This window comes from Eublepharis macularius, chromosome 4 (assembly GCF_028583425.1).
Source record: "Eublepharis macularius isolate TG4126 chromosome 4, MPM_Emac_v1.0, whole genome shotgun sequence".
NCBI classification, from domain to species: domain Eukaryota; kingdom Metazoa; phylum Chordata; class Lepidosauria; order Squamata; family Eublepharidae; genus Eublepharis; species Eublepharis macularius.
Genome location: NC_072793.1, coordinates 45,893,082 through 45,914,933, shown reverse-complemented (window position 1 = coordinate 45,914,933; position 21,852 = coordinate 45,893,082). Strand labels below are relative to the sequence as shown.

Genomic DNA, 21,852 nt, shown 5'->3' with positions numbered 1-21,852 from the left:
TTGGCTTGATTCAGTGGGAAAATGCCTCCCCCAGGCATCCGGGAAGCCTGGGGGAGGCTTTTTCCCATTGAAAAGAAACCCGAAACAAACCGAAACAAGCCGAAACGTTTAGGAAATCGCTGTTTCGGATTACCCGAAACGTTTCGGATTTTCTGAAACGTTTCGGGAAAACCCGAAACAACCCGAAACAGGTTGTTTTGGGTTTTTTTCGGGTATCAAAACCCCGAATTGCACACCCCTAATACACATACATGTTTCGAAAGTCTAAAGAAGTGAAAGCTACCTTATTTCATCACTTTGCTTTAACAAGAATAGAAATCTATAGCTCATGCCATTTTATAGTTAGACTAAATGATGTTTTTGTATAACCAGACTTAGGTGAACTTCTGTTGTGGGGGCAGTCCACTGGTATTGCCTCTTTAAAATTCCCCACACCTCTGACAGCTGTCTTATCAGATTTTTCTTCGTACCCATTTAGGAGAGCTTTTATTATGTTATTTTGATTCCATCAAAGGACTTATTTTGAAAGATCGATATAGATTTCTTTAATCATGAGACATTATACTTGTGGAAATGGTTTAGTGAGTATTTACAGCATTATTTCTTGCTATGTTCCAAATAAAAGGCCATGAGATCAAAAGGCCATGAGTTCAGCTATTGTATGGAAAGTTCCACTGGTCTTTTCTGCAAAAGACTGAAATGTGTTATTGGAAAAATTTCTTCCTCTATGGTAGCATAAAAGTATATCAGAAGGTTATATCTGAGCATGTAGTTGACTTTTTAATAACCTGGTTTCTCTGATTTTATAAGTGTGTTGATCTAAGGCTCCAGCTCTTAAAATACACATAGGTTTCGTTTGTTGGTTGCTTTTATAGCTCAAATGTTTACGTTTTGTCATGCATGCATGCATATGTGCTGTAAAATCGCAACTGACTTATGGCAACCTCAGCAAGGGGCTTTCAAGGCAAATGAGAAGCATAGGTAGTTTCCATTGCCTTCCTCTGCAGAGTCTTCCTTGGTGGTTGCCCTACCGAGTACTGATCTTGCTTAGCTTCCATTATTTGACGAGTTCAGACTATACCATGCTGCCTTCCCTCCTACACTTTATCATAGCCTTTGGTTTATAGGATCATAATAATAATGCCTAGCATTCATAGAACACTTTTAGTATCCAAAGTGCTTCAAATCATAGTACAACAACCCTGTAAGGTAGGCCAGTGCTATTATCTTTATATTGTATGTAGGGGATGAAGGCTGAGAAAGAATAGCTTGCCCAAAGCCAGCTGGATGAGTTTGTGGCAGAAGTTTGGATCACCAGGAGTTAGGTTAGGCTGAGAGAGGTATGATTGGCCCAAGGTCACTCAGTAAGCATCTGTGTTAGAGAGGATCACTACTCCATCTCTTATCTACTGTGTCACTTTGGCTCCTAGTTGTAAACTGATTGTGATAGCTGCAGCAGTTGCTATCAAAAAGCTCCAAAGAAATGGTTCAGTAAGAAAAATTAAATTATGCTTGGGAAGTGTATGTGTTTGCTTTCCTCAGATTTTCTGGCGTGGATGTTTAGTTTATAGTTTTCTTTATGCTGTTCTGTGTTTGATTTTGTCAGATTGTCTCTGTGTGAAAAAGCCTTGGCTGAGTACTTAGACACCAAGCGGTTGGCATTTCCTAGATTTTACTTTATTTCCTCTGCTGACTTACTGGATATTCTTTCAAATGGCACCAACCCACAGCTGGTAAGACGCCTCAGTTTCTTTCCTACTGCTGTTACGACTGCAGCACTAACCATAACCTTTCTTTTCAGGAAGTTAAGTATTTGAATCTCCACTAGATGGCAGCCTGTACATCCCATACTCCTGTTCTCATGGAACTCTGTTAAGCCTAGTCAGCAAGCATCTACTTTTCATAGAAGGGAGAGGTGAAGGACTTACCTGGGTATAAGGGCACTTGCAGATAAAAGCGCGGGGTTTTTTTAGTGTTAGGCACCAAGATTCAGCAGTCTGGATATCTGCAGGCTACATGGGGGAGGGGGCGGGTGTCCTAATCCTCATGGTCATTGGGGTTAGTTCAAATTGGAATAGCAGAATCCGTAACTCTTGTTGCAACCTCTCCCTATGACCATCGGATATCTTTCTTGTGTACATTCCCTAGCTCTATCCAGTTCAGTATGTGGTGGTACTGTTGGGAAGCTTTTAACTTAACACCCGCCCCACCATGGATTCACAGAGACTGGATTGGAATTGGAATTGATTACTAATTTTGGTATGCCTTAGAAATCAAGGAACCTTTTAAAAGATCTGAATTCTTCCATCTTTTCTGCTTCTGATTCCTGTTGACAGAGATCCTGATTTTAAAATAGATTACTTAGTCTACTAGGGACACTCAAGTGAACCTCATTTCATGTGTCTCCTCCTCCAACTTTCTGTGCACTGGATCGCAGTCACACTTCAGTTTGCTCCTGGTGAAGCGTTTGATCAGTTCCTCCTCAACTGCTAAAAGTATTCCAGTTTCCCCCACATCCATTCATTGAGATGCAGATCTTGACATGTTCTCACACCTTAAAGAAATGCAAATTGGCAGTTCAAAGGAGCCTATAGTACTTGTTCTCACAGGGAAAACAGAACTGAATTGGTGCTTTGCCCTCTGGAATCACATGCTGATGCAGTCACACAAAGGGAACTCCCATGAAATTGGCATTCACGTGCATTGAGCAAGAACAACCTACACGTGAATTGAGGACTAGACATGCAATCCTGCACTTGAGTGTCCCTAGGTACTTAGTAATGTGTAGAGGGATTCTTAGAAGTCAAAAAGTAGTATGCAAGTTCCATTTATGCCTGCATGAAAGGCACATCTGGTGTTTTCAAAGGCATCGTGGACATTTTTGCATGCCAGAGAGATGCTTTTACCTTGGTCATTTTCTTCCATTTTTTTTGTGTGAACTATCGGTGACAGCTGCTTCTGCCTCTGCCTGTGAATCCCTTGTCAACATAACTTTGTAAACCATACTCTTACATGCATTGTAAAAGACCACGGTGGAAGGGGCAATAGTGCTGACAGATAGTAGCAAATCCATTGATGCAACATATTCTTCCTGCCACGCTTAGTGGCTGCCAGAATAAACATGATAGATCACATCTAGTTGCTTCTGAATACAAACCATGCCTCCATGTTACCAGTCCAGTCGCTTGAGGTGGGGGAGTCCAGAATCAAGTTTCTTAAAATAGGACGAGCACTTTCCTTTTCTACTTAGAATTCCAAAATATTCATGTAGGTTGGAGTCCCAAGGAGCCTCCTTGTCTTCCACAAGGTGATCCTCCTCCCCACCCCATAAACTCTGTGTAGTGAGAACTGAAATTTGATTTTGTGGGGCATCCAATAAGTTTGGCAACATCTGTTCCGCAAAATCATTTGATACTTGTCAAAATTGCTTTGTGGTGTCTGAAGAATGAAGAGAGTGAAAGATAACCATCTATCTGGCATTTGTACTTACCTATAACACAAGAGGCTACATATTCTTACGGATAGGACCACTCCAGTTCTGATTCCGGGCAACCCTCATGTTTTGTGGCTGTTAGATTAATATGAGCTTTCTGTAATGATTCATGTTTACCCCAGAAAAAGTGGTTTCCTCCAGTGCAGAAATTCCTCAGCTACTGATTGGGCTCAGAACTTCACATTTGATCAATGCCTAAAACACAGGGGAAGATATAAGGAACACAGAGAAAAATATTGCTTTGAAAGGTTCCCTGGTATGATGGAATTCTTTGAGCTGTATCTGTTACTCCTATTTAAAGCGATCTGCAATAAAATCAAAATAAATGTCAAGTAAAATCAAATGTGGATAAACCTGTGGCCTTTCCATTGTTGTCTCTGAGCTCTGTTGGCTGATTCCAGGAGGAGGATTAAATACATAACAATTTTATCTTAGTGGGACCAGTATTGAACTTGGAATGATTTAAGTGCAATTGAAGGCTTTAGGGGACCCCGTTGGTAGGGAATGAGAATGTTTTATATACAGTTTATCAAATAGAAGGAAGGATGTTTTTGTACATAAAAAAAGCTTTTCTCGGGACTGCAGTGAGCTGCTTCTGTAAGCTGCTGAATGTCAATTATGGCTCCTGGCCATTTCACAAAATTTAATTCTCTGAAAAAGCATTAACTGAAAATCATGGACATTAAATGTAAACTGCTTTTGTCTTTCACTCTGATCTTTTTGTACTATGGTACAGCTCTGTTGGGCTGGGATTCTCCTATGCCATAACTGGGGACCCTTCCTCCAAAAACCATTGTGGGAAAGTGGTATTTACTCTGATTGACTATTGCACAGACCTAATTAATTTTTTCAGGTCCAGCGCCATCTTGCAAAACTCTTTGACAATATGGCCAAAATGAAATTCAAGATGGATTCTGACCAACATCCAAGCAAGCTGAGCTTAGGGATGTACAGCAAAGAGGAAGAGTATGTTACTTTCAGTGAGCCGTGTGACTGCAGTGGCCAGGTAAAGTGATGTCAGAAATTTATTTTGCTTCTGCAAATGAGAACGAGGACTGTATTTTCAAAAATCTCCACTGCATCAGAATCTTTCTTATGGACGGTGGTAAAAAGGAGATATAGATGCCAGCAGCAGACTCTGGTAACAGAATATCTGGCTGTGATATGCTCTGCTCTGTGATCACATGGTTAAATCAAAAATAAAAATCCCATCTGACTTAGGCTGCTTTCATGTGGGAATGATCCCCCATTTTGCTGTTATTATTCTATTGATGCAAATACTTTTGCAACTGTAATGGAGCCTCTGCACAGGGATTTTCTCCATACTTTCCCCTTGTGCCTACCATTCCCTCTCTACTGTGGTGGGATTTATGCTGTAGCGATATACTTATTATCAACAATAACAACAACAGCAAAAAGTCTAATGAGAGGGAGCTGGAAAGTTGAGTGTAAGGGAAAATGGGGAAGCAATGGTGATGCATGGTGACGCATCCACAGGAATCCAAAATCTGCTTTGAGAATATGATTTCCCTTGAAAAATAGTAACAAATTAGGATTTGGAAACTACACAACAAAATTGAGGAAAACCTAGAAGGTGAGTGACTGCATGATGATGTCTTGTGTAAGTTTAAAAAAAAAAGCTTGGTGTGGAAGTCAACAAAGTATGCTCTTCCCTATACATAAGAAGTCTTTCCAGCAGCAGTTGACCTATGATAACAGTGGATTAGAACCAAGCTACACCATCAGCATCTCCATTTGATGCCTGCTTGTCAAACAGGTATTTCCATGACAGGTATGAAGACAGCTGCCATAATCATGTGTTTGCCTCATTTCTCCTGATTCCCTCTTCCTATCAGATAGTGACGGCAGTCAAAAGATTGGCAGTCTGGTAAATCTCAAATCAAGCTCAGTTTTCTTTGGCATCTGAAGACAGACACTTGGGCTACTGGAGACATCACTCCACCCACAGACTGGGATTCTAAACCTCTGTTTAATCCCAGTTTAGAATTCTGGTTTGTGTGTGGGTAGGAACAAATTTTGATTTGCACCGTTGCCTGCATTTGAACATCAAGATTGAAACTTAATTCAAGGCTGCCCAGAAACCTTCAATCACACTTGTCTGGGATGAGAGAAGGCCAGTGAATTATGAGGCAAGAGCATGGCACTAAGCTGTGTTTGTACTCATCATATACAAGCCTCTTGTCGTCATGATTTCTGAGTGTAATTGATGCATATTTTGCTGGATTGCACCTCTTTGCATTAAAGGTAGTCTGACGGTAGTGGATGGAATGTTTGAATATTCCCTCATGTAAAAAAAAAACCTTACCTGTGCATAGAAAAGTGGAGTGGAATGGAGAGTGCCCTCAAGTCACAGCTGACTTATAGCGACCCCTGGTGGGCTTTTCATGGCAAGAGACTAACAGAAGTGGTTTGTCATTGCCTGCCTCTGCAACTCTGGTCTTCGTTGGAGGTCTCCCATCCAATTATTAACCAAGGCCAACCCTTCTGAGATCTACTAAGTAGGGGTGTGCGCTTTGGGTTCCCGATTCAGAAAAAAACCCAAATAGGGCCCAGTTTGTAAAGATTTGGTATTTCTGAATCGGGGCCAGTATGACGGCTCCGATTTGGAAATACCAAATCAAAACTCGCCAAAGCGATTTGGATAACTTTGGGGTGCTTTGCAGCCTATTTAAAGGGTTCCCTCCCACACCACACCACTTACCTTGGACATCTTGGCGGTGTGGGTGGCAGAGGCTGTGGCTGCGGCCTTCTCTGTGGTGGAGGCGCTGGCTGCGGCCTTCCCTGCTGCCCAGCTGGCCGCTGCGGAGGCAGAAGCAGCATCGTGGGTGGTGGAGGCACCTGCTCCGGCCTTACCCACCACCCTGCTGGCTGCCTTGGCAGCGGAGGTGCTGGCTGCGCCTTCCCCTTCGCTCAGCTGGCCACTGAGGAGGCAGAATCGTGGTGCGGGTGGTGGAGGTGCCAGTTCCGGCCTTCCCTGCCACCCTGCTGGCCACTGCAGTGGCAGAGATGCCTGCTTCGGCTTTCCTGCCACCCAGCTGACCACTGCGGAGGTGGAGGAACCGGTGCGGGCGGTGCAGGAGCCGACTCCTTCCTTCGGGACAGGTAAATGGGGTTGGGGTTGGGGGAAGGGGGGCTCAGTGGGGGTGGGTGGGGGGCTTGGTGGCAGTTTCCCCCCTCACTTCGGTATGCTCTGAATAAGTGCGAAGCATACCGAAGCAATTCGGATAACCCAAATCTGAAGCAGCTTGCTGCTTTGGGTTTCGGGTTATTCTGAAGCAGGAAAACTGAATATTTCACCAGTGAACACCCCTACTGATAAGATCAGGCTCACCTGGACTATCCGGGTCAGGAAAAAGCATGGCTTTTTTAAAGGTGGGTAGCCATATTGGTCTGCAGTATAACAGCAAGATTTGAGTCTAATAGCACTTTAAAGACATAAGTTTTGCAGAGTATAACCTTTTGAGAGTCTAAGTTCCCTTCAGCAAATCACTGACAAAAGGAGCTCTGATTCTCGAACACTTATATCCAAAAAATCTTGTTGGTCTTTAAAGTGCTACTGGACTCAAACTATGGCTTGCCTTTGTTTGCTTTAATGATTTTTGAGACATGCTTTTATTATGTATACTTTCAATCTGTTAGTTGCTTTGGTGGACCTTGATAAGGACAGAAAGGTAGGGTATAAATTTTGTAAATCATTAAAATGAATAGCAGAGAGAAAGCTGTGTTTGACATAGTGGTTTTGAATGTAATGTGCATTCACACATCTACACAATCCCTAAAGTCTGAATTGTTTCAGTCCATCAATAGATCTATCATGTGTTGCAGCCAGTCATGTAGATTGTCTCTTAATTGAGCTGCTTACTTTAGCTGTTCACTGCTAAGCTGGTTATTGGACAACCTTTGTTGCTGCTTATAGAGATAATCTCCATGTATATATTGTGGCATAAACGTTCCCATAGATGCATGAATCTGGCAGCTAACAACATGGTCGTCAGTTACATGTTTCCTATTCAGTTCACAGAACAAAATGAAAGCGGAGAGATAAGGGTGCAGGCAGTGCTATGTATACTTTTGAATAAACATGGATTGGGTTCTTAGCTCCACAACCACTTCTTAACAGCTCCTCTCCCCCAGAGCAATGTCTGGTTGCTGCCTGGATTGTTTTATTGGCTGTAGGCCAGCAGAAATTGTAGTTTCAGGGAGGCAGGAGGAACCAGCTCCAGGGACAGCACTTTAGATGGTAAATATCTGGATTCTTCTTCTTCTACAGGTGGAGAGCTGGCTGAACCGTGTGCTGGACCACATGAGGGCCACTGTGAGATATGAGATGACAGAGGCCGTAACGGCTTATGAGGAAAAAGCAAGGGAACACTGGCTTTTGGACTACCCTGCACAGGTACCTCCTGAAATTATGCCCCATTTCTTCTTCTGCTGATGGTCTACTGTGTGAGGGAGAGGTGGTGGTGATAGCAGTAGTAGTGAGAGGAAATCCTGATTATCCTCTACTCCTAAGCAGCTGCTACTTCTTCTGTACTCAGTCAGTCTTCTGGTAAACAACCAGCAACCATCATTCTTAGAAGATAAGAGGCTGTTTTCGAGAAGGTGAAATTGTGTATTGTAGCTTCTTGTGGTTGTTATTGTCAGTCTCCTGCTTGATATTGGTCTGCAGTTCAGAAAGCAAGTACCACCCAGTGGATGTTTGTGAAGCAGAGTCCTTATTGTAGTGTCCCCTTTTGCTTGTATGTCAGGGTACTCCGTCAGGTTCCTGTTCTTAGGTTTACACAACAGAGATAGGTGTGTTCAAAATAACACCCATTTATTAGCAAGGAGATTACAGGGATGAGAACAACTGGTTTTAGGACAAGAGAGCTCATGCAGTCTACAATTCTAACAAACAGAACCAACCAAGGGGACTCCACACGGGGTGTGCAATCTAGAAACCAGGAAAAAAGCTGGATTTTTTTCTGATATGGCTTTCCCAGTTCCCATTGAAGAATCATGGATCTGATCTGGGCACTCAGACTCTGCAGGGCCAGATTATTTGGCTGCAGCAGGGAGCCACAGGCAGAGAGTGAGAGGGTGGCAGCAGCATGAATGGAGCTGGGCTGAGCTCCATGCCACAGCAGGAGAGTGGCATGAGGCTGGCAGGGTGAGGAAAAGGCAGCAGGCATCGTGGATTCCCATCCCATTCTGTGCCCCCCCCCCGAGCTCCAAAAGAGCACCTTCAAGCAGCCTCCCCCAGCTGCCTTTTAAACTTTGCATCTTGACTTTGCTCCCCCAACCCTGCTTCAGTGAAGGGATTCTCTGGTTTGATGATATACTTGCAATGTTGAACCAGACAATCCCAAGCAAGGGTAGGGGGGAGTCACCAATGTAAAAGGCTTGGAAATGTTTCCTCGGTAGGAAACAATGGAGAGCAGCAGAGAGCAGCAGGGGCCCATAGAATTGGACCCCGGGGTTTAATCCTCCTGAAATTTGGGGAGCTTTAGGGGACAGACAGGACTAGGGTCCCTTTACATTTCATGGAGATTGCTTAAAAATCCCCCCCTCCTCACCAGCCCCCTGGACATTTTTCCCCATACAGAATAATAGCTTGTTAAATCTGGGATTCTCTAACCTGGATCAGAAACTCTGGCCTGGATTTCAGGAATCCCAGATTTTTTTGAAAATGAAACTTGGATCCAGATCACCTAGATTTTTTTTGAGTGTGTGTGCCCATCCCTAGACTCCGCCCCATGAGATTAAACCAACACAAACACATAAACATTAGCTTTGGGAAGTCAACTGTCCCATTGTAATATGTGTAATAAATACACCTCACTCATTAAGTTTGTGGAAAATGAAGCTTCTCTTCTTTGAACAGGATATTAGTACCTGGGTTTCATGGTAAACCATTTTTGACCTTACTGTAGGGATAAGTCCTATGTGAGAGGTGTATCTTGGAGCTTTAGCATGGGGAGTAAAGAAATTCAAAGCCATATATTGGAAGAATGGAAAGCCAGCAGTAAGGTTTTAGCAGTTAAAATTTCACATTTTTTCCTTTATAAATATTGCCTGCGTTTAATAGATCTTGACCCAGGTCAGTGTTGTGAGAATCAGTTTGCCAATGTTTAAATATTATCTGATGGTTTTATAGCTCAGAAAGTTTTTGTTTTTCTTTACTTTATTAGAGGTTTTGGGGAATGCTTTTCTTTTTTAATATATAGTGAGCCTAGATTGTTTTTCCATTCTGGCAAGGTAACTTTGATTTAGATTTTGGAAATGGGACCAATTTGGGTGGGGTTTTCAGTTTTTATAGAAGTGTGGAAAATACTACGGCTTTCAGAAACATTTGAATAGCTCTATAGCATTGGCCTTCCTGCTTATTTTCACTTATAAATAACTAAACGCTCCTGATGATTTATTTCACAGCGCAGTATTTGTTAACCTCTCCTTTCTGTTCCTTGACATTTAAGTAGCAATAACTCTGCATCTTGTGCTACTTACGCACATTTTTATGGCTTCTCATAGATTACCTGACATAGGTGACAATGGGGGATGTTGTTGGCATCAGCAATGTTTAAATCCCAGCTTTTATTTTACACCTAGACTGCTTGATCTTTTGTGACCATAACCCTGTGGCAGGAGTGATCTGTGAGGATTCTTTTTCATTGGGATAATTCCAATTTATATCCCTACTTTCCTCATGGCTTTTTTTTAGTGGAGTGTTTGTCGTGCCTTAGGAACATTTGCCCATTGTATTGGCATAAAATGCATATCATCGGCTACCCTGGCCTGAATAAGAAAAGTTCCTGAAATGTCCTCAAATTTATTTGGTAGCAACATTTTCATGCTATGGCAGAATACTAATGTATCAGAACACAAGTAAAACATTATTACAGAGGGCAAAATTCAGGTGATCTATTCATAGAAACATAGAGCTTGAAAGGGATCCCAAGGGTCTTCTAGTCCAACCACCTGCACAATGCAGAAAATTCACATCTCCCCCCCCCACTCCCCCAGTGACTTTTGTTCTATGCCCAGAAGAAGGCAAAAACACCCCAGGATCCCTGGCCAATCTGGCCTGAAAGAAAATTCCTTTCTGACCCCAAAGTGGTGATTGGCATTTCCTTGGGCATATAAAAAAGGGCCATGAGAGGTTAGCATTGGCTCATCCCTTCCTGCCCTCCCTCTCACGATCTACATAAATTCACACCGAGTCACAGAATGGGCACTGCTGTCAGATGGCCATCTAACCTCTGTTTAAAAACCTCCAAAGAAGAAGAGCCCACCACCTCCCAAGGAGGCCTGTTTCACTCAGAGCAGAACCACAAGTGACAAAAGGCACAGATTGGACACTTGTCAGCTTCCCTCAAGTTTTGATGGGAAATGTAGGCAGCTTGGCGGAATGTTGGACAAGTGACAGTTGAAAAGTCCATTGGACAGCAGTTGGAGAGCCAAGCTGCAAGACCAGGATGCCTACATTTCCCATCAAAACTTGAGGGAAGCAGACAAGTGTCCAATCTGTGCCTTTTGTCACTTGTGGTTCTGCTCTGAGGAACCGCTCTGTCAGGAAGTTCTTCCTAACGTTTAGCCAAAAATTCTTTTAATTTAATATTAACATGTTGGACCTAGTGTGACCCTCTGGGCAATAGAAAACAACTCCGTTCCATCCTCTTATGTGACAGCCCTTCAAATACTTGAAGATGGCTATCATATCACCTCTCTGTCACCTCCTCTCCAGGCTACCAGCCCTTTCAACCTTTCAAACGTACCTGCCGTTTCAACCTTTCCTCATAGGACTTGGTCTCCTGACCCCTCACCATTTTTGTTGCCCTTCTTTGGACAACACTCCAGCTAGTCAACATCTTTCTTAAACTGTGGTGTCCAAAAGTGAACACAGTACCCCAAGTGAGGTCATGAGCATGAACTGGAGGGCATCCAGTCTTCCACTCAGACAGCTTTCCTCCAGATGCAAACTTTGTATTTGGCTGCAACATTTTTCGCATGAAGGTATTGCTTGGTCTCTTGCGGCTCAGAAAGCCATTAGTTATTGCTGACTTTTCAAAGAATGCTGAGATTTTAAAAAAACTTTTCCAAGGTGGCACTCACCAGCACCCAGATTTGGTGGACCACAGAGGTTGGGATTGCCTTTGCCAGGTTGGAGGAAGGCTATGAGAATGCCATGAAGGAGTACTACAAGAAGCAGGTGACCCAGCTGAATACCCTCATCACCATGCTCATTGGACATCTCTCAAAGGGTGACAGGCAGAAGATAATGACCATATGTACCATCGATGTACATGCTCGAGATGTGGTGGCCAAGATGATTGCTCAAAAGGTTTGTTGCATTAAATAAGCAAGAACATCTCTCCCCCCCGCCCCGAATGTTGCTTTCACAATAATTGCAGTCTCCTTTGAGAAGAGAGCTTGGACTCTGCCAGGGAAAATTGCAGTCCCCAATTATGGGATTGCTTTTAGGGGGAACCTCTTTTCTCTGTGCCTCTTTTCTTTTCTTTTCCTGGGTGATTTTTGTCTTCTGCTTTTGAAGGTGGACAATGCACAAGTATTTCTTTGGCTATCACAACTCCGGCACAGGTGGGCAGATGAGGAGAAACACTGTTATGCAAACATTTGTGATGCACAGTTCCTATATTCCTATGAATATCTTGGGAACACACCACGCCTGGTCATCACTCCTCTGACAGACAGGTAGGTGCCTGGAAGGCTTCATATGGGTATGTGTTTGAGGAGACAGAAGTCAGCACAGAAGGAACTTTATTTGTCTTATTTGTCTGGCTGTTACACAGTCTGCTCTTTTTTTGCAGGAATGTGGCCTTTCTGATGCAGAACTCACAAAGGTTTTATGGCATTATAGCTCAAGTAGGGAGGGGGTTCAATTCAGATCCATTTGCCCTCTGGCTTAAACACATTTTCTATTAAAGGCATGAATAAGAGACACTGCAGGAGGTTACAATGTGCTTAGGATTCTGTAGTGAAGCTGTCATACCAAAGGAGGTCACCATTAAGGCAGTCACCAATGGAACTTCTTCACAGCTGCTCATCTCTCTTTACAAAATTCCAAACCTCACCTTCCCCAGCACAGATCGTTGTGTAACTGACCTGGCTGTCGGGAGCTTCTTGTGTCCCTGAGAGATTGTAAATGGAGCAGCTTATTGCTCCAGCATCATCCTTCACTCATTTTTGTCTCAGCATCCCATGTTCAGCATGGAATCTTTGTATTATTTTTAGACCAGCGATTTTTAGGAGCCATTGGTGGGCTATCAAAGTCTTTCTGTAATGTAACCTGATCGTTGGGTTTTTACTTTCCTTCTGTTCCCCCTCTCTGTACATGGAAGATGCTACATCACTCTCACTCAGTCTCTGCACCTGACTATGAGTGGGGCTCCTGCAGGGCCAGCTGGAACTGGAAAGACTGAGACCACCAAGGATTTGGGCCGAGCTCTGGGTATCATGGTATATGTGTTCAACTGTTCGGAGCAAATGGACTACAAGGTAATGGCTCAGAAACACTTCAGAATGAATATGTGTCTGGACAGATCTAGGCAGGGAGAAATGGAGAGGACTTATCTAAGGGCTGTGTCACGTGTAACACATCTTCAGTTCTGTTTCCATGTAAGGAAAGGTGACTGTTCCTTTTAAGGTATAGCAGATTGTGATGGGAAGGGCTAGAAATCTAAACACACACAACTATAAATTTTTAAAAAAAATTATACACACAAACTTGCACTTTGCTTGGAAAATGTATTTCTGGTTAACTTTGATAAATGATCTGCTGGTGTCTTTCTCATTCATTGTTTTTTCCATCCCATTTTCTGGAAATTCTTCAGCACAAACTACCTTGAAATGAATGGGCTCTACCTACATGTATGAAAGTGGTCTGGAACAGCGTGGGCTACTGTTCATGATAATAGAATCATAGAAACATAGGGTTGGAAGGGACCTCTAGGGTCATCTAGTTGAACCCCTGCACAATGCAGGAAATTCACAAATACCCCCCCCCCACACACACACACCCAGAGACCCTTATTCCATGCCACCACCTTCCCGAGGATACTTGTTCCACTGAGGGACTGCTCTAACTGTCAGGAAGTTCTTCCTAATGTTTAGCTGAAAACTCTTTTAATTTCATTTCAACCTGTTGGTTCTGGTCTGACCTTCTGGGGTAGCGGAAAACAACCCCGCGCCATACTCTATGTGACAGCCATTCAAGTACTTGAAGATGGTTATCATATCACTTCTCAGTCATCTCCTCTCCTCCTGATAATTGATAGTTCTCCTCAGATCCAATTGGTTGTCCATGCTCCCTTTTCCTTCCTTGCTCAAATATTCATTAATTACTCTTCTGAAAGAAAAGTGACTTTTGACCTTATCAAGTTCACTTTTTTGCTTTTAAGAAAGTAGCTCCCAAACTTCTGAAAAGTTTTCAAGATCCACAAATTGAATTACAACTTTGTGAGGGAGTTATTTTAAGCATCTGGGCCAGGAGATGAAACTGGGTTAGTTTCGTTTGCAACACTGGGGTTAACGCACACTGCTGGAAACCAAGTATCCCTGAATGAGTCACTGGTGAGATGATCCCATTGTTGGGGAATCAGTGCTACTGATTCTGCAGTCTAGATGGTTCTTCGTCTCATCTCATTTGATGTAAAAGACCAAGTGCAGTGTTCTTCCTTCATCTGTTTTGGCTCACAGCTGATCCAGGAAGCCAAACTGTCCGTAGACCAGCATCAATAATCTGTAAACAAGAACATTGTGCATATATAATGAAAATGAACATAGTAAATTGGTTTGTTGTTGCTATCATTTTCATTCTGCCTTTGGTCCTTTTGCTCTGTAACTATTGCCTGCAATGCTTCCCAGATCGCTTATGAGACTGGAAATGAATGATGCATGTTTTTACTGAAACACATTTTGAGGGTAATTTCACTATCATTTCTTTCCATTGCAGTCTTGTGGGAACATTTACAAAGGTCTTTCTCAAACTGGTGCTTGGGGCTGTTTTGATGAGTTTAACAGGATCTCTGTTGAGGTTCTGTCAGTGGTGGCTGTTCAGGTAAGTAACCAAGTGCTGTTATGTATTTTCATTCATAAGAATAAGGGATGTGCTCCAGTCTGCTCTGCCAAGTACCATGAGATACTAGGAGAAGAGGGTTACTTGGGGTGCTGGCTTTGAAGCTGATTATGATTATGTAATTTGAAAACCAGCCTCATTGAGAACATAAATATCTTTTTAACTGCAGTGTGTTCTAGTGATTGATATATTGGGGAGGGGGAAAAGATTCTTTATAGCGACTTTGTTTAGTTCTGTATACAGAGCTGTTATAATCTATGGTACATTTGTACAATTAATATCTAGGGTTCAAAGAACTATTATATTGGTGAGAACTGACACTCATAGCCTAAGTGCATTGAACATGCGAAGTCATTCCATTCCATCAACGAAGGATTTCTTTTTTTTAATATGCTCATGTAGAAGCTTTTGGCTGAGCTGTTGGTAACATTCATTGTATTTAAAGTGCATGACTATTTACTAACTCTGCCTTGCTTTTTGTTGTAATTATTGGTGCAAAGATAGTTTTTGTTCAGTTTTTTTTAAGGACGTTATTAAAGTGAATCTATAATCTGTGGAATCTAGAGACCAGTTTAGCCTGTAAGCTTGGGACCATGCTCTGGGAATACTCAGCAGAAATACAGACCATATAGCGAGTCCTCTCCTTTTTAGATGTCTTCACATGTGATACCAGGTTAAAGCAGTGTTTTGGCCAATTCACACAATAATTCTCATCATGGGAAAGCCATCATACATTGACTTTTTGAGTGTGGTAGGGCTGTTCTAACTTCCATTTCCTAACTCACCTCACATTTCTGAGATTTCTTAGGATGAATGCATGTGCCCCCTGGTCACCAAACAGCGGCTCGCCAGACTATTTTACTTAGCACACAGGACTGGTTCGGCACCCAAGTCCCTGAGACACTGGTAGCATCACTGGGGCTCTCTTTGCTCCCAGTGTGTCTGGCCAAATTACAGTATTTTCTCTCCCCTCCCATTTTTGTTTGTCAGCACACCATCATCTTCACATGTAGATGTTGCAATTTTTGTGGGCACCCAGACAAAAAAGTGTTGCCTGCTCCATTTTAGGAGAAGACAGACCTGATTCAAGACACTTTGCTTCAGCAAGCAGGTCTGCCACCTTCCCAGCCTGTGTGTGGCTGAGAGAAAGATGATCTGTCAGCACTGCTGGAGCTTACCTTCTTTCCAGAGGAAGTGGTGGTGTGGGTCGAGGAAGTGATGGATGGTCTTCAGCCCATCTTGTACTGCCAGAGGGAAAGTGAGCCTGCTGGATCTCCCTGCGTGGTATAGGTTAGGCAATCAATGAGCATCCATCATCTTCCCTAGCTTGTGCTGCCTGCATCTGGGAGTTCACCATCCCAAGAAGTAGAGAAGAGCATTGGAAGGTGATGGGATGTTTCCTCCCATCCAACCCACACAGCTGTTGTCCAGAACTCAGAAGGAAGACAAATTTGGCACCACTAGAGTTCACCATCTTCCAGGTGCTGTGAGAAGCGACTCAGCGTACCTTGGACATTAGGGGGCACTATATGTGTGTCTGTGTGTATGCGTCACTTTCCTGATAAGCAAGTTCCTTCTCTTTTTCTAAGGTGGGAGCACCTCCTGACTCCTCCTCTCTCCCTGTCTCTATTGAGGCAGATTTTGTCTCATGGCATTCCAAGGAGGAGGAGGCACCTTTTTCAGAGCTCCAGAAGACCTGATCCACATACCCACATCCAAGCATGGTGCCAGGACAGCTAGCCATGCCAAATTTGGACAGTTTACTTTTAGACTAGGACTCTTTCTCTCTTCTACAATAAATTGCTGTGAATGGAATCTACCTCACTAAATGTAAATTCTATCTTTTCTACAATTTAATTGCCTGAAGATTAATTACTGCACATTGGGGAACATGTTTCTGACTGGATAACTCTTCTTCCTGATGAAATAAAACTATTTTTAATGCCTGGAAGACGTACAGTGGCAGGGCAGGTTAGGGCCATGAAGGCAGGCATAGCCATGCTTGTTACTAGGGGTATGCGCTTCGGTTTCAGATTTAGGTTTTTTACTGGAATTGCCAATTTGGAAAGATTCGGGGTTCCCAAATCGGCCCCAGCATTGCTGAGCCAATTTGGGAATCCCGAAGCAAAGCTTCCCGAAGCGATATGTATTCGCGAAGAGGGGGATTCTCCTCTCATCTGCTGAAAAAAGCGGATGAGAGGAGAAAGCAGCTGGCATTTGAAAGCAACACTTCTCTTGCCATTTGCAAATGGCAAGAAAGGTGCTGCTTTGAGCTTCAGTGTGCCCTGTAAAGATTCACGAATGTTTACAGAGCATATTGAAGCATTTAAACACCCAAAGCAGGAAACCCAAATATTTTTTGGGTGCACCCCCTTACTTGTTACTCCTCCTGCGTGACCACTATTCTCAAATTCAGTGTCCCAAGCATCCACTTGGCTTTCTTGTGCAGAGAATGAGCCTTGGAAGACTTGAGTTACAATCCCAGCATATGTTGTAGGTAAGATCTGTTAAGGTATTCACAAAATCTCTCTCTGTTCATTGACCATGTAATCATCATTTAAACCGGTGGTGTGCTGGTTAGCTTTTATTAGTGCTGGGGATGTGTACCAAAACCAGACAATGGCAATGGCACAGGTGCAATCCTTATATAGAAAATCTGTTCCCTGGACATGATGACTCTTGTGTGAATCTGTCTAGTGATAATTGGAGAGTGATGAGCTTGGTAATATGCACTCACCAGGAAAGAGCATAAAAGGGGTAGGATCTGATTAAAGGGAATGGGGATGTTCAGACAAGGAGTCCCTGGTTGACTCAACCTTTCATGAGTGTTTCTCTATTAATTAGACTACTGAAATAGAATAAGCAATGCCACAGTAAGTCATCTCGGTGTTTCGAATACCATTTATAATGTAAATATGGAAATTTCTAACTGACTGTCTCTCTTGTGAAGTGTGAATGTCTTGGAAACATCTTGAAATTGCAGTTAATTGGTTGTGTTTGGAGATGGTCTGTTAGTACTCAGATTAAGTCAGTGAAATAGTGGTAATGATCCTATTTTGCTCTTGAAACATCAGGAAAAAACGTTAATGACAGTAAGCATTCCAGATATAATAGCCACATGATAAATCAGTAGTCCAGAGGTATGAGCCACACAGCAGGACAAAGCAGGCAAACAGCCCGGAAAACCCCCAACAACCATCAGGCAAACATAGTTAACAAGTAAAGGGAACTATGTTAGTATATGCAATGCAGTTACTATTAAACATTCAAGACAGCAGCTCTCAAAACCTCACTTAAATTTCAGGTCAATTAAAATGGTATCTTAGATAACTAGTGTATGTGGATATAACATTGCTGGCCCAAAGCAGTGGGTGTTTTGTTTAATAGGCTTTATGCTGTAAGTATGTGCCTCTGATGTTGAATATGCAGAGTTATCACACAGTGGGATAGGCACGTGCTTGCAAGAAACATTTGAATTTGTTTTTTCCTGCTGCCCAACGGTAGCCTTACAATGCAATCCTATGGAGAGTTACTCCAGTCTAAGGCCATTGACTTCAATGGGCTTAGATTGGAGTAACTCTCCATAGGATTGCGCTGTTGGTTTGGGATGCGGCTTGGTGAACTTCTTCATTCCTGCTTTTAGGAATGCATGCTGAGTTTTGTTGTTGTGTTTTCTAGTGATGTGTGAGAACAGCAATCAAGTTCTGACAGTAATGCTCAAGGCTCTCTGGTCTGGTTTTTGCATTGAAGCAGTCACATGAGTGGTTGCTGAAATTGCAGTTAGGCAGAGGCATTGAAGCACATTAAGCTGTTTGTGTGAAGTGGCTCCCCACATGGTTAATATGTGAAGCAACTCCAAAACGTGACTGTAATTGTACCAGTACAGCCCCTCTCTTTTGCAATTTGTGTTCGCTTTAATACATCCCCTCACACTCAGGGATTGTCAGTGCTGAGCCAATTCTTATTTTAACTAGCTTCAGATAAGCAGAATACATACTGAAAACATATTAACCATCTTAGGAAAAGGAAACTGGGTTACTTATGCAGTTGTGAATTTTGTTATATATTCTATGAGCTGTGAATCTTTAAAAAATTAAAAGGACAGTGTATAAGGATGAGATGCTCAAAACTTTACATACTGGGGTAGGAAGAAGAATCTAATTGGGACTTGTGATACTTAATTTATTTGTAATGAATCTGTAGTCAGGGATGAGTAGAGTGAGAGCTAAATGTTCCGATGACACCAAATTGTTGACGATGGTGAAAAGTCAAGCAGAGCAAGAGAGCAAAAGGATCTCAAATTGGGTGAAAGGCAATCAAATGGCAAACTAGTTCCAGTATAAGCAAGTGTAACATGATGCACACTGGAGCAAAGATTCCTAACCATATATATGGTGATGGATTCTGAATAGGCTGCAAATAACCAGGAAAAAAAATCTTGGGATAATGGTAGATAGCTTTGTGAAAAAATCAACTCAAGATATGATGATAGCTCCAGATGGGTAGCCATGTTAGTCTGTCTGTAGCAGTAGAAAAGAGCAAGAGTCCAATAGTCCCTATAAGACAAACAAAATTTGTGGTAGGGTATGAGCTTTTGTGAGTCACAGCTCACTTCTTCAGAAAACTCATGAAAGCTTCCATGAATTTTGTTAATCTTATAGGTACTACTGCACTCTTGCTCTTTTCTACTGCTCAAGATATGATGGTGATGGGGAAAAAAATCAAATTGAATGTTACACATTATCAAGAAAGGGCCTGAAGATAAAACAGCTACTTTTGTGGTGCTCTTATATGAATCTGTCATGTGGTTGCATTTGGAATATTGTGTATGGTGTGGTCACTTGTCTCAAAAGGAAGCCAAAGAGGTGAAAAAAGTCAGAAAAGGGCAAGCAAAATTGATTAAGAGACTAGAGTAGCTTCCCAACAATAAAAGTACTTGAGGCTGTTTAGCTTAGGGAAAAGATGACTGTGAGGAGAAGTGCCCTCCACTCTAGAATTCACCTGAATAATTCAAGTCGCTGGGACTGCATTCAGCCTGTGAGCTGGGACCCGACTGGGAGCTCCTAGCTGATCAAGAAGAAAAGTGCTATGGGATGAGTCATTGAGCTCCAAGCTCAGAACACTTCAGTGTTTAGATATGCAAATAGCTCCGGCTGGAGTAAGACAAAAGGTTTACGATTTAACATCTTTAATATAATGTTAACCTGAAGGGATAGAGACTGAGAAAACCAAAAAGCTAGATAGGATTTCTTACTCTTTGGTCAAAAAGATTGTGAATTACCCAGGGGGGAGAGCTATACTCCCAAAAGGAGATTAGACATTTTCAAGACATGAGAAAGAAGTTGTCTTCTGTTGGAGTCTTGCCGGGAAATCCTCAGACCATGAAGGGCTAACTTTTATATTGGGACTCTATCCCACTGTCGCGCTCTGGCATGGTGCTCGGGGTGCAGGCTGGGGCCGGGCAAGGCTGCTCACCTAGGCGAGTGCTAGCTATTCCAATGTCTGTTCAGGCAAAGTCCAAAGTCAACTGTCCAGGTCAAATCCAGTCAAGGCAGTCCAAACAAAGGGTCAGGTGCAGGGTCCAAAGCAAGCTGAGGTTGAGGTCCGGGAATCTGTCCAAGGGGGGAACAAGGTTCAAAGGAGGTGGGAAGGCTTCCAGGCGCGAGGCTTCAGTTGCTGAGTGGATGACGACTGAAGTTGTTTCCACGCTGCTCTGAGTTCAGCGTCTGTTCTTATACTCTGCCTTGTTTAAGAGGCGGATGAGCCAGGTGTTTCCTAGTCCATTGATTGCCCTGCCTCGTCATCCTGAATCAGCTCCAGATGCCTCTGTGCTTGTAGTCGGGCACTGCGGCGCCATTGCCAAACCACCTACCACGGCCGGCCCTTCCTCCGGGCTGCTGGCTCTGACAGCTTCCCCTGACTAGCAGCCAGGGCTGTTTGTGCTTTGCTCACTCCCTTGGGCCCGGCATCTTCCCTGGGAGGCACGGGCTGTACCTCTGGCTGCTGCATGGCCAGCTTCACTGGTGCTTCTTCATCCCCCACTGCTGGTTCCACCCACTGCATTGGGCAGGCTGGATTTGCCTGCCCAACGCAGTCCTCCTCCTCCAATGAGGACTCGCTGGCAGGCGGCAAGAGCTCAGTCCGGGGCTGGGTCACGACACCCACTATAAAGGCAAGTGGGAGAAATCCCTAATATGAAGATTGGAAGTAATTAAGGACTTTTGAATTGTTGTAACCCAAAGAATTAATAGCCTATCCTAACCAAAACATTGTTAGGGAGTGTTTAGATTGCGGGCTGCATATTTTTGCCTTTTCTTTATAAGCTTGCTCAGTCGGATGCTTGTGCAGACCATTTGTACTCTTTTGATTTATTAAACTTTCTTATGGTTGTTGGGGGTTTTCCGGGCTGTATTGCCATGGTCTTGGCATTGTAGTTCCTGACGTTTCGCCAGCACCTGTGGCTGGCATCTTCAGAGGTGTAGCACCAAAAGACAGAGATCTCTCGGTGTCACAGTGTGGAAAAGATGTAGGTCATTTGTATCTACTCAGGAGGGGTGGGGTTGAGCTGAGTCATTCTGTAAGAGTTTCCCAGGGTGTGGAATGCTAATGGCGGGAGGCTTCACTGTATCCTGAGGAGGTTCTTTTGCATATGGATTGGTGCTTGATGTGCTAATCTTCTCTGCAGGGCTATTGTCGGGTGTGGAGTGTTTTGTTGGCCTGGTGTTTTTCAGAACTGGAGCCCATGCTCTGTTCATTCTTAAGGTTTCTTCTTTCCTGTTGAAGTTTTGCTTATGCTTGTGAATTTCAATGGCTTCCCTGTGCAGTCTGACAAAGTAGTTGGAAGTGTTGTCCAGTATTTTGGTGTCCTGGAATAAGATACTGTGCCCTGTTTGAGTTAGGCTATGTTCAGCCACTGCTGATTTTTCAGGCTGTCCAAGTCTGCAGTGTCTTTCATGTTCTTTTATTCTTGTCTGGATGCTACGCCTTGTCTGGATGCTACGACAAATTCACAAGCATAAGCAAAACTTCAACAGGAAAGAAGAAACCTTAAGAATGAACAGAGCATGGGCTCCAGTTCTGAAAAACACCAGGCCAACAAAACACTCCACACCCGACAATAGCCCTGCAGAGAAGATTAGCACATCAAGCACCAATCCATATGCAAAAGAACCTCCTCAGGATACAGTGAAGCCTCCCGCCATTAGCATTCCCCACCCTGGGAAACTCTTACAGAATGACTCAGCTCAACCCCACCCCTCCTGAG

The 21,852-nt window shown here is 43.3% G+C and overlaps 1 protein-coding gene across 1 annotated transcript in view; it reads left to right on the top strand.

Moving 5' to 3' along the window:
• The window catches only part of LOC129327573 (dynein axonemal heavy chain 9-like), a 262,554-nt gene that overhangs the window by 51,543 nt on the left and 189,159 nt on the right, over positions 1 to 21,852 (top strand). Inside the window, exons 22-28 of the mRNA XM_054976327.1 lie at positions 1,607 to 1,733; positions 4,347 to 4,499; positions 7,785 to 7,910; positions 11,595 to 11,834; positions 12,045 to 12,205; positions 12,853 to 13,009; positions 14,466 to 14,570. Coding sequence (XP_054832302.1) covers positions 1,607 to 1,733; positions 4,347 to 4,499; positions 7,785 to 7,910; positions 11,595 to 11,834; positions 12,045 to 12,205; positions 12,853 to 13,009; positions 14,466 to 14,570 — 1,069 coding nt within the window. The remainder of the gene's footprint in view (positions 1 to 1,606; positions 1,734 to 4,346; positions 4,500 to 7,784; positions 7,911 to 11,594; positions 11,835 to 12,044; positions 12,206 to 12,852; positions 13,010 to 14,465; positions 14,571 to 21,852) is intronic.